General features: G+C 42.8%; 1 protein-coding gene across 4 annotated transcripts in view; it reads left to right on the forward strand.

Moving 5' to 3' along the window:
• Nucleotides 1-1,903: 1,903 nt before the first annotated feature.
• The window catches only part of NSMAF (neutral sphingomyelinase activation associated factor), a 74,118-nt gene continuing 63,923 nt past the window's right edge, over nt 1,904-12,098 (forward strand). For all 4 annotated transcript variants that reach the window (XR_002823362.1, XM_023727777.1, XM_023727776.1 and 1 more), the window contains exon 1: nt 1,904-2,112. Coding sequence is in view for 3 of the 4 variants with exons in the window: in XM_023727777.1 (XP_023583545.1) it covers nt 2,054-2,112 (59 nt within the window). In the remaining variant the exon portion in view is untranslated. The remainder of the gene's footprint in view (nt 2,113-12,098) is intronic.

Consider the following 12,098-nt stretch of genomic DNA (forward strand, 5'->3'; position numbering starts at 1 on the left):
AAAAAAAAAAAAAAAGAAAATGTTCTGCATCTCACTTTGGTGAGTGGCATCTGGGGTCTTAAAAGCTTGCAAACAGCCATGTAAGATGCAGCAATTGGTCCTAATCCACTTGGAGCAAAGGAGAATGAAGAACAGTAAAGACATAAGGAAAATATTAGTTCAAGAGACTAAAGGTCCACATAAAGCAGAGACTCCATCAGCCTGAGACCAGCAGAACTAGATGATGCCTGGCTACCATCAATGACCACCGACAGGGAACAAAACAGAGAGTCCCAGACAGAGCAGGAGAAAAGTACGGAGCAGAATTCAAACTCATGTAAAAAGACCAGACCTAATGGTCTGACAGAGACTGGAGGAACCCCCAAAACCATGGCCCCCTGATGCTCTGTTAAGCCAGAACTAAAACCACTCCTGAAGCCCACTCTTCAAAGATTAGACAGGACTATAAAAAAATAATACACGTGAGGAGGGAGCTTCTTAGTTCAATCAGATCCATGAGACAAAATGGGCGGCTACTGACTGAAGGCAGGATGAGAAGGTAGGAAGATACGGGAACTGGTTGAATGGACACAGCCAACCCTGGGTGGAAACGGGGAGTGTGCTGTCACATTGTGGGGACTGCAACTAATGTCACAAAACAATATTTGTATAAATTTTTGTATGAGAAATTAACTTGAGTGGTAAACTTCCACCTAAAGCGCGCGCGCGCACACACACACACACACACACACACACACACACACACACACACACAAAGGAATCCTTCAAAAGTAAACGATCAAGCAAAAGTAAAGGATATGTTAAGTCATAATCACACGAGTTTCCACTTAATATCCACTAGGATGGCTATAATCAAAAAGCACAATAATTAGTCTTGGTGAGGATGTGGAGAAATCGGAACCCCCATACGCTGCCGGTGGGAATGTAAAACGGTGCATACACTTTGGAAAACAGTCTGGCGGTTCCTTACAGGGTTAAACAGAGTTACCATGTCACCTAGCAATTCCAATCTTAGGTATATACCCAGGAGAAATGAAAACACATGACCACAGAAAAACTTGTACACAAATGTTTACAGTAGCATTGTTCATAATAGCAGAAGGTGGAAACAACCCAGATGTCCATGAATGGATAAACAAAATACGGCACATCCATACAATGGAATATTATTCAGAGATCAAAAGGAACAAAGTACTGATATGCGCTACAACATAGATGAACCTTGAAGTGATTATGTTAAGTGAAACAAGCCAGGCACAAAAAAAATGTATTTTTATAATTCCATTGATATAAAATGTCCAGAATAGGCAAATCTACAGTCAGAAAATAGTGTTTGCTTAGAGGTGAAAGGAACCCTGCTTGTACAGTAGTTAAGAACCCCGTTGCTAACCAAAAGGTCGCAGTTGGAATCTACCAGCTGCTCCTTGGAAACCCTATGGGGCAGTTCTACTCTGTCCTATAGGGTCGCTATGAGTTAAAATTGGGACACGACGGCAACAAGTTTAAAGCTGTTATTAAAAAAAAAAAGAAAAAGACCAATTATTTCCACAACCCAAAAGGTTGTTATTTCAAGTCCCTGTAACCAAAAAAGTGGTATTGTTTATGGGCAAGTATCCATTGTTATACATAAAATATTAAAAATGCAGCAATGCAGTAGTGGAGGGTAACGTCTAGCTGGTAAAATGTTGGGCTTGCAAGCGAGCCGCATCTGTACAGCTCTTGGCCTGGCCTCTGGGTCCTCCTCAGCCTCTGGGGACGCCTCGGGCCACCGCGCCCGGCTGCCCCTCCTCCGGCCTGAGTCACGGCGCCACCGCGGAGTCCCGACGCCGAGATGCAGCGCTGAGCGCAGCCGGGACGCCGGGCCCCGGGCGCAACGGTAGGCTGTCGGCAGCCAGGGCGCCCACACCGGAGTCAGGCCTACGCCGCCGCGCCAGGACCTCGCAAGCGCCTCGCCGTGTCCACCTCCCCCGGCCCCCCGGGCCTGCGCCCTTGGCCGGTGGTGGCGGCGCCTTAACCCGTGCGCCCTGCGTCCGCAAGCTCGCGCCGTCCCTCCATGGCGTTTATCCGGAAGAAGCGGCAGGAGCGGCAGCTGCAGCTCTACTCCAAGGAGAGGTGAGCGAGCGGCTGGCGGCGGGAAGCGGACAGTAACAGAGGACAGGGCTGAGGCCGAGTCAGAGGCCGTGGGCTGGGAGTGGGGTCGGCGCTCGGATACCTCCGGGGCAGGAGCCGGCCGGTGGCCGGGACCCGGAACGTGTTCGGGGCCAGGGCCCGGAGCCCGGGGTCAGAGGCCGTGGGCCTGGTTGGGGTCTGGAGACGGCCGGGGAAGGGAGCCTGGGCCCGACGCTGCGGGGAAGCCAAGCCCCGGAGGAGCCCGGCCCATCCGGAAGAGAGGCCGCGCCGGGTCGGGTGCAGACCCCTCCCGCGGGCTCCCGGCCTGGAGCACCGCCCCGCGAGCCCTAGTATTCGCCGGGGGAGGGCCGTACCCGGTTTCGACAGACGCCCCCACCCGCCAAGTAAGCGGCGTTCTTGGGGCCGAGCACTTGGGTTGGGCGCTGCAGGCTGGTTCCACCCAGGCGGGACGGAGCAGGTAGGTCGGCGACCACCCCGTCTGCCCGGGGGCGGATAGATGTTAATGCCTCATGTCGCCGTTCCTTTCTTTGCCGACTTTTTCAAACATAAAGCACATGTGCAAAGATCTCCCCTGCCTCGTGGGCTTGAGGGAGCGCCGCGAGAAAGTCTTTATTATGAGAAAAGCCAGGGCCTTCTCTAAACGTGTGCCACCGCGAGCGACGGCCCTGATTACTAGTGCATTTGAAGGCTGTGCATTCGAAACTGCTATGAGGCAGAACAGTTACTTTCGCCGACATCCCGGTAAGCGACGTTTGGCCTCAGGAACAGAAACTGAAATGATATCCTCTGCATCTCACTGCAGTGTGGCTTCAGAGTTTCTGATCCTCACAGATAGAGTTGCTCTCCAAGAGAGGTCTACTAGAGTTGGTCTCCAAGGGAGGTCTACTAAGAAAGCTCACTTTGCTCCAAGTTAAGTCAATGCATTCCCGGTGACCCAAATAGCTTGCTGATGGCCTCGTGTCTGTGGCCCTAGGGGCCAAAAGAATGGGAAGTAAATAATTTTACAAATACTGTTTTGGTTGTGAGATCTGCAGTTTTCTCGGAGTGTTTCTAGCTTGTCACGTTGTTTTCTGATCAGTGGATACCCACAAAGCCAATTATATGTGTAAATACAAGTGCAAACTAATTTGTGTGATTTTGCATCACTGCACTTGCTTTATCCAAACCTTTCACCCAAACCTTAATATACTTCTCTAATCTGTAATGTTGGTCTGGCCAGGTAGCCACAGTCTGATATTTCATCCCCATATTGTGGAGAAGGAGATGAGATATACAGAAAACACATCCTGGATATGTTTTCTAAGAAAGTTTTTGATAGCGTGATTAGGTTTTAGCAACAGCGAGGCTTGTTTATTAATAACTGGGCCACGACTAGAGTAACTCACACTTACAGGTCTTCTGACTGCATTTGTGAGGCCTGTTTCACTTGGAAAGAGCTTAAATAGAATTTCTTTGTTCAGTACAAGGAACATTAAGACTTGTTGGTATTTTGTGTTAAAGTGATGAATGTTAGATATACATTGTCAGAACTTTGAAATACCTGAAATGCCATCATTTCTATGATTTAAGAGTCATTTGTAATGAGTCTGTGGACTCTAATATACAGGAAAACCAATTTTCTTTAGAGCTGCAATTATTTTGATGGCATTGATGTGTATACAGCTCTGCATGTATAAAGTCACAAGATGAGGGTGGTTGGCGTTCGTGGTGAAGGGAGATGATTCAACCTGCAAAAACTGGTATCAGGCCCTTTTATGTATTCATCAGTCATGGGTATCAGCTGTTACTGAGCATTAGCAATCCAAAAAAGTTGGTGTCACATGTTTTATATTTATCTGACTCCTACTTGCTGACTGCCCAGTTTCTTAAAAGCTCTGCCTCGTGGCTTTGCAATCTGGGACAGGCAGGCATACTCTAAGTAGGGCCTATTCCTTAGAACATCGATTTGAATGACAGAAATCTGTCTCACAGTCAGGTGTGACTAGAACCAAGCAGTCTCTCTATAAATTGCAACTCTGTTGTGTCCAAATTTATCATTCCTGCGCAGATTCTTACCTGGCTTAACCCTTTGTGACGATAAACACAGACTAGCAAAATTGTTGATAAGGTCATCGTCTCAGGAATACCCAGTAGAACTGTTACTTTCCTTGGGAAACTTGAAAAGGGACTGTTTCAGAGGTTACCCATGAAAGGCCTCACCTCTTCAAAGTTACGAATTCATTGGCTCCTTTGATGCTGATTTAGGAATTTTAGATTTCTATAGATAACCAAGCCCTGGTGGCACAGTGGTTAAAAGCTCAGCTGCTTTTCAAATCCACCAGCTGCTCCTTGGAAACCCTGTGTGGCAGTTCTACCCTGTCGCTATGAGTACGAATCAACTCAATGGCAACGGGTATGATAACTGAGTAATGGCCCCAGAAAAGGAGAAACTTGAAGTTAGTGTTTATTTTTCTTAGCATTAACTTGATGCCGCTGGGTTTAAAGTAATATTTCTACAAAAGTGGAAGCAGAGAGACTGTTTGGAAGATTCTTGCGGTGGTGCTTAGACCAAGGTGATGTAGGTAATTCTGGCATGTTCCTTCTGGGAGAGAGTCACAGTTTTATCTCTCTGATGCCACTGAACAAATTATTTAATTGTGGCTTGTAAGCTGTTATCCAGGATAAAACATTAATGATTTTGAATTCTATATTAGACACCTGCATATTACATTAGTAGCTTTGTAATCATTTCTAAGACTTCAGCTTTCCTTCGTACATCCTGTGTGTGTGTATAATAGTTTTCTTGGATGTGCTGACATTGAAATTCTTTTACTCAACATGCTTTTTTATTCAATTGATTCTGTTTATTATACTAAAAATACTTATTAAGGCAGAGTGATTTGTTACAGTACTGTTTACTCTTCCATTTCTAAGGATGATCATTCCATTCTTTTATTATCTCTTTGCGGGATATACCTGGTGTAGAATGGAGACAGACTGCAGTCACTACTCGATCAATCAGGAGTGCTGATGGATTGCAAGAAGTGGATAATCTGGCTAACTGTGATTTACAGCGTAAGGTTTATTCTCCTCACCTAACAAAAGAGCAGTGGGAGAGGAAACACGTTGCAAATATTTTGGTTAATTTAGAATTTACATTAGCCTTATGCAAATTGTATTACCAGACTCTCCCTTTATTGCTATCTCAAATTAACTTCTTTGAAGATGGCTCCCTTTGAGAGGGCACAAGAATCTACCTGTGAATGGATTTTGAGTGTTTGCTATGTGATTTTTATTTTAAAAAAATAAAATAAAAAGTGTGATGTAAAAGAGACTATTTAAGAATTAATTTCTTAGTTTCTTCTTAAAAACCATTTTGGTATTTAGAATCAGATATTTAAAATTGTCTCTTAAACTTTCCAACTCATACTTTTTTTTAAATTATCTTTTTTTGTTATTTATTTTTAAATTGTTTTTAGTGAATGTGGCTTATGTAATACTGATTCTATGAAATTACGTTTCAAGGCTTAGTACGTGGTCAGTTTTCACAAATGTTTTATGTGAGGGTAATTGTATATTGATATTGGTACAATATTCTATATATACGTATTATATTAAGCTTACTAATTGTGTTTACATCTTGTTTCCTTACTGAATTTTTTTTTTTTTCTGATTGACTGTCAATTACTGAGAGATGCTTCACGATGGTGGATTTGTAAACTTTGCCTTATATTAATTTTTGCTGTATATGGTATGTTTTGTGTATACAAGTTTAGAATTGTTATCTTCTTGGCAAGTTGAATCTTTTATCAATACATAATGACCTCGTCTACTAATTGTTTTTTTTTTTTAGTCTATTTTGTCTGATATTAGACCTTTATCAGTTTTCTTTTGGTTATTTACATGATAGAGCATTTTCCATTCCATTCTTTTAGTTTAAAATTTTCTGTCTTCAGGTTTTAAGTGTGTTTCTTGGAGGTAGTATATAGTTGGACTTTTTAATAATTCAGTCTTATGATTTTTGTCTTAATAGATTAGTTCATTTACGTTTATTATGAATACAGATATATTTGGATTTATTTCTGTCTTCTCATTTTGTGCTTTCATTTTGTCTTGTTTTTCCTTCTTTTGGATCAGCCAAGCTCTCTCTTACCCCCTTCAATTATTCTCTCCCTGATAGTATGACAGTTCTGTCTTCTTAATGCTTACCCTTGGAATTTTAACATTTGTATTTGGAAGTTAACCATTCTCTTTGCCCTCCTCCCTAACAATATAAGGGTCTTAGAATGCTTAACTGCTGTTGTTCCATTCTAGATTGTAGTCTGTTATTGTCTAACATTTTTGAACTATATTTTAAACCCACAAATTAGGTATTATAATTGTATAGCTAATGCTTGTATAGTTTTATATACATATTTACCGTTTTCTTTGCTCAGCATTCCTTCTTGCATGTCATGTCTTCTTTATGGAATTATTTTCTTCTTCCTGAAGAGTATTCTTTAGAAGTTCCTTTGATGGGGGTCTGATGGTAGTAAACTGTCTCTGTTTTTGTTTGTCTAAAAATTTAATAGTTATATCTTAAATTTTCTGTGCTGCATTATGGATTATTTAAATCCATTTTACAATTTACTGATTTTCTCTCCAGTTGCCTGATTTGCTGTTTAACCCATTATTAATTTTTAATTTCAATTATTGTATTTTTAATTTCTAGCTCTAATTGGTTCATTTTCATAACTACCTGGTCATTTTTGATTGAAGTCTCTTCCATTGTCATACTTTTGATATCTTTTTATTTCTTTAAACATACTATTGGAATCATCATATAGAGCATGTAAAATACCTGGAGTCTTTACAGATTTGATTTAGCAGTTTGTTGCTTCTACTGACCCTCATTCCTAGTAATTTTATTTCCTCATGTATTTTATGCTTTGTGATTATTCCCTGGTTTGAGTTCTTGTTCCCTGGAAGTTTATCCTTGTAATTCTTTGAGACCTGGATTTAAGGTATATTTTTTCCAGAAAGTGTTTACATTTGTTTCTACTTAAAGTGGCGAGAGGGGCCACATTAATTTGTCTTGGGTGTAATTGGGCTAAATAAAAAAGCAAACCAACCCTGTTGCCATCAAGTCAATCCTGACTAGTGTGCATTCTGGCCCCAAATCTGTATCAAAGCAGGTTTGCGCCTTCAGATTTTCAGGGGAGACTTATTTTGTTCCCATCCCAGAGCCAAGGCCCTTCCATCTCTCCCTGTGGGAGATGGGGATGGGTGGTTTTTATTTCCCAGTTCCTCCTCTGAGAGGGTGATCTTTAGGAGTCCTAGCCTTTTCTACATCCTCTATGACTATCCCTACCACGTGGTCCTCAGTAATTTATCCTCTACAAAGTATTGGGCAAAGCCCCCAGGGAAAAAGATCACTCCAAGGCTTGTAAACTTCTCTAGATTTATGCCTTGTGTTTGTTTCCGACCTCTAGAATCTCTCTTACTTTTCTATTTCCTCAGCCAAGCATTTGAAAAGATTTTTGAGTAAGCTATCCAGCACTTTGAGAGGATTAGTACTGAGATTGTTTCTTTGGGCATCTGATCTTCCATAGTGCCTGAGATGGAATTCCTACTGATTTCATTAAGCCTGGGTTTATTTAATAAATCTATAGATTCACTGATTGAGAAGGATCATTTGAGGTAGTCTAATCTATATCCCCCTGCCCCAGATTTTATAGTTGAGGGACATGAGGCCTAAGTAAGGTAAAGTGATTTGACTGAGGTCAAACAGCCAAGTCCTAGTTGAACGAAAGCCAGAACAAATGTTCTCTGAACCAAGTCCAGCCTTTTTCCCACCATAATATACTGCTTCTGTTTTAAGTATTAGGCATGTGGACTATTGGCCAGTGCTTATTTTTATGGTATCTTTGAAGCTTAGAATGATTCAGGAATTATTGAAGCCTGTTTTATGTAGCTGTTAGAGCCTTTTTTCCCAAAGTATGGTCCCGGGACCGGCAGCATGGGCATTGCCTGGGAGATGGTTGTTGTTGTTAGTTGCCAACATGTCGATTCTGACTCATGACGATCCCCTGTGTGAAGAGTAGAACTGCTCCGTATGGTTTTCAAGGCTGTAGGAATGCAGAATCTCAGGCACCATCCCAGACTTGCTGAGTCAGATCTGCCTTTTAACAAGATCTTCAGATGATTGTGTGTGCATTAACGTTTTAGAAGCACTGCTCTAGATAACAATATTAAGCATTCATCTTGATTATTTTTGCTCCTTCAAAGTGTACTGCTGTCTTCTTGATAATAGAGAAGGCTCATGGAAGTGTCCTCCCCAGGGCTGTGACCCTTGGTAAGGAAATTGAAAGACCGAGAGTAGGAGACATTTTTACCATATCTTCCCTTAGATTACTGGGACTTGAAAATAGAAATGACCGGCTTTATAGATTGTGAATATGAAAGGGATTTAGAACTCTGAGCCATCTTGGCCCAGAAGTAACCGCATCTTACAAAGTGGGGAGAATGTAATTTCCTAGAGGCTGGCTGAGGTGAGATAAAGAGAGCTTTAAACTTATTACAGAGGGAGAGAGTAGCAAAGGCCCGATGAAATAGTGAAATTGGTTATGCTGGAGGACAGCAGGCAGGAGATGAAATGCTGCTTCAGGGCTACAGGGGGCCTCCAGTAATTTACATGAGGAACAGTTGGGACAGAGACTAGAAATAATATTGAGTGACTCACATGTCTTGGTACAAATGTGCAGAACATGCGTAAGAAAATGAGCTGAATGTTATTACAAAAGAGGATTCATTTGCATTTTAAGCATCCCCAAAGCTTGGTAGAGTGGGATTTAAGATTGGAATCTAGTGCTGAAAAGCTGCAGACCTATTCAAGGGGAAAGACCTGTTAGGAGGTGAGGGAGGAGTTTTAGAATGTCAAGAAGATACACAGTGGAATACATGAAGCAGAGGGAAAAGACTCAAGAGAACATATTGGAAACGGAAACAGAGATAGCATAATTGTACTCATTTGTTTTAAGTCACGTAACTGGGTGGGGAAAACTGGCTGATGTGCATCTCGTGCAGATCACAAAACGGGAAGTGGTAATACAGAAAAATAATAGACCTTAACCAGATACATGCTGAAATGCTTACTGAGGTATGATCACAGTTGCTTGACTTTGCTTGTTGAAGTTTTATTTGAAGGCAGAAAACATGAGAACTTTATTTAATTCTGAACATTAAGCAGAGATTAATTAGCCAGATAGCAATGGTAGATGTCTTTAAGCAATCAAATCATTTCAAGTTTTATATTATTGAAGCCCAGGTTGGTTAAGAAGAATCCTGTTATACATAGAACCTAGATTTTAAGAAGGCAGGTATCGAACGTTTCAAGAAGAAAAAGATAAGAATTGTTGGCTGAACCATTGACTCTGGAATGGCTGTTGACCCAGGAACTTTGTGAAAGTGGCAAAAATAGAGTTTTATGAAAGTATCCAAAGTAGAATTTAGAACATTCAACCCAAATGGTCTTTGGTGAGAAGTTATAGAAAATTAGGCAAGCAAATAACACAGAGAGATTGTACAGGTAGTGTTCCTTGGAGCTTATGATTTTTTAAATACAAAGCAAGAAGGGCAATAACCAAGGACAAGATTAGAATAGTACAGACCTGCACAATTAGCACCAAGAAGGTGAATGAATAATTTATTTCATAAAGATCAGCACAGAGCTGGTTCCTAGGAGGCAGAGGTTAAAGATGTCCCAAGTGTCTAACTTTTCTAAGCTGCTATACCACTCCATCCTCTCTAACATCAACTACTCCCTCTTCCTTCAGTACTCTCCCTCCTGTGTCTTTGGGTTCCCTAATTCACTGCAACGTCTCACAGAACTCACGAATCATATAAAGGAAATGGCTCATGCGGTTGTGGAGGCTGGCAAGTCCCACGTTTGTGGGTCAGGCATAGACTTCTCCCTGGCCCTCAGTCTCTGCCCAAAGGCACTCAGCTTTCTCGATCTGTGGGCCGGGAAGCCCACTGCACTGTCTCCTGTGGGTCTCTCCTTCTTTGGTGGTGATGGGCTCTCCTCTCTGCTCTGGAATTGGCTCTCTTTTAAGGCAAAACTGATCAATCCCCTCTGTGGGTCACAATTATCTTATTTGCACAGTCCCACCCTGTCACCTGGTTGGGAGTCACAAGACCGTGGCTAGAAAGCCCACACCACAAAAGGTTAAAGCCACACATGCGTGGAGGTTTTAGAAAATACTGTAGACTAAAACCAAAACGTCAGCAGCACGAATCTACCAGCTGCTCCTTGGAAACCCTATGGGGCAGTTCTACCCTGTCCTAGAGGATGGTTATGAGTCAGAATTGACTTCATGGCAATCGGTTTGGTTGTTTTTTTGGTTTATAGATTAAAAAAAAAAAAAAAAAAATTCTTTTTAAAGTTGTGATTGAAATGAGGAAGTACTAGGCTGCTGCTTAGGGTCCAGCCCAGTAGGATAACGTTGATTTATGAAAGAGAAAATGGCTCTTATTTTGCTGTCTGTTAATGTCTGTTAATAGTGGGTGAAGATGCAAGAGGCACCCGTGTACTATTGTCTTCTGGCAAAAAATCCTGGGAGAGTTTGCATTTTCAGTTATCTCTCTTGAGAGATAAAAGGTGGTGCAGGCCACACCTCAGGGAAGCTCCCTTTACAGTGGATCAAGGATGTGACCTGGGTAAAGGTGGTGTTACAATCCCACCCTAATCCTCTTTAACATAAAGTTACAATCACAAAATGGAGGCCAACCACACAATTCTGGAAATCATGGCCCAGCCAAATTGTTACACACATTTTTTGGGGGACACAGTTCAATCCATGACATTCCACCCTTTGACCCCAAAAAAATCACATCCTTGCAACATGCAAAATATATTCACCCCATCATATCATAGCAAAAGTCTTAACTCCAAGTCCAAAATGCAAAAATTCCTCTTCATCTGTGAAATCTAGAATACAAATTATTTGCTTCCAAAGGTACAATGGCAGAACAGGCACAAGCTAGACATTTCCATTACAAGTGGGAGAAGCTGCAGGGAAAGAAGGCATAACAGGTACCAAGCAAGTCAGCAGAACACATTACATTAGCCCTCAAGGCTTTGAAAATAAACCTCTGTTCTCTGAGACAATTTACACAATGGCCCTGCCCTCCAGACTCTAGGTATTGGCCACAGTCTCTGGATTCTGAGTGGAGGCCCCTCAGCCCTGGGCTTCAGCTCCGCCTTCCAGGCCCACTGGGACAGCAACTCTTCTCCCTTGGGTTTAGGTGCACCATTCTCCCAGTCCATCTGAGTGGTGACTCCACCCTTAGGAGCACCAGCGGCCATTGCTCCACCCTTTGAAAACCCTGAGGTCATGGCCATACCTTTTGAGACTGAGGCAGCTCTGCTTCTTGTGTCCCTTGTCTCTTCAGCTTCTGCTTCTGTTTCCTGTGGCCTCTTGGCCCTTGGGCCTCATGCCTGCATCTGCCCTGCTGTGGCAAGTGTTCCAAAGCTCTGTAGCTCCACCAGTAAGTGCCTGGAGGCACCCCACTCCGCCAGGAAGCCTCGTGATCATATGCACTCAGCTCTTTCGCTCCATGGGTCAGCAAGCCTAACTCCACCGACAGGTACCCAGAGGCACCCCACTCTGCCAGGAAGCCTCCTGCGCACAGGCACTCAGCTCTCTCGCTGCGTGGGTCGGCTCCAGCGCCGTCTCGCACTGGTCTCCTGGTTCTGCTGCTGCAGGTTCTCTGCTGCTGGTGGTCCTTTGCTGCTGCCACTGCTGCACCTCTATCCATCCACAGTTTCAAAACCGCTTCCGCATTTTAAGTATCTGTTAGAGCAGCACCCCACTCTCGGTACCAAATTCTGTCTTAGTCATCCAGTGCTGCTACAACAGAAATACCACAAGTGGATGGCTTTAACAAAGAGAAATTTATTTCCTTACAGTAAAGTAGGCTAAAAGTCCAAATTCAGGGTGTCAGCTCCA

The sequence above is a fragment of the Trichechus manatus genome, unplaced genomic scaffold, assembly GCF_000243295.1.
Source record: "Trichechus manatus latirostris isolate Lorelei unplaced genomic scaffold, TriManLat1.0 scaffold00018, whole genome shotgun sequence".
Lineage (NCBI taxonomy): Eukaryota > Metazoa > Chordata > Mammalia > Sirenia > Trichechidae > Trichechus > Trichechus manatus.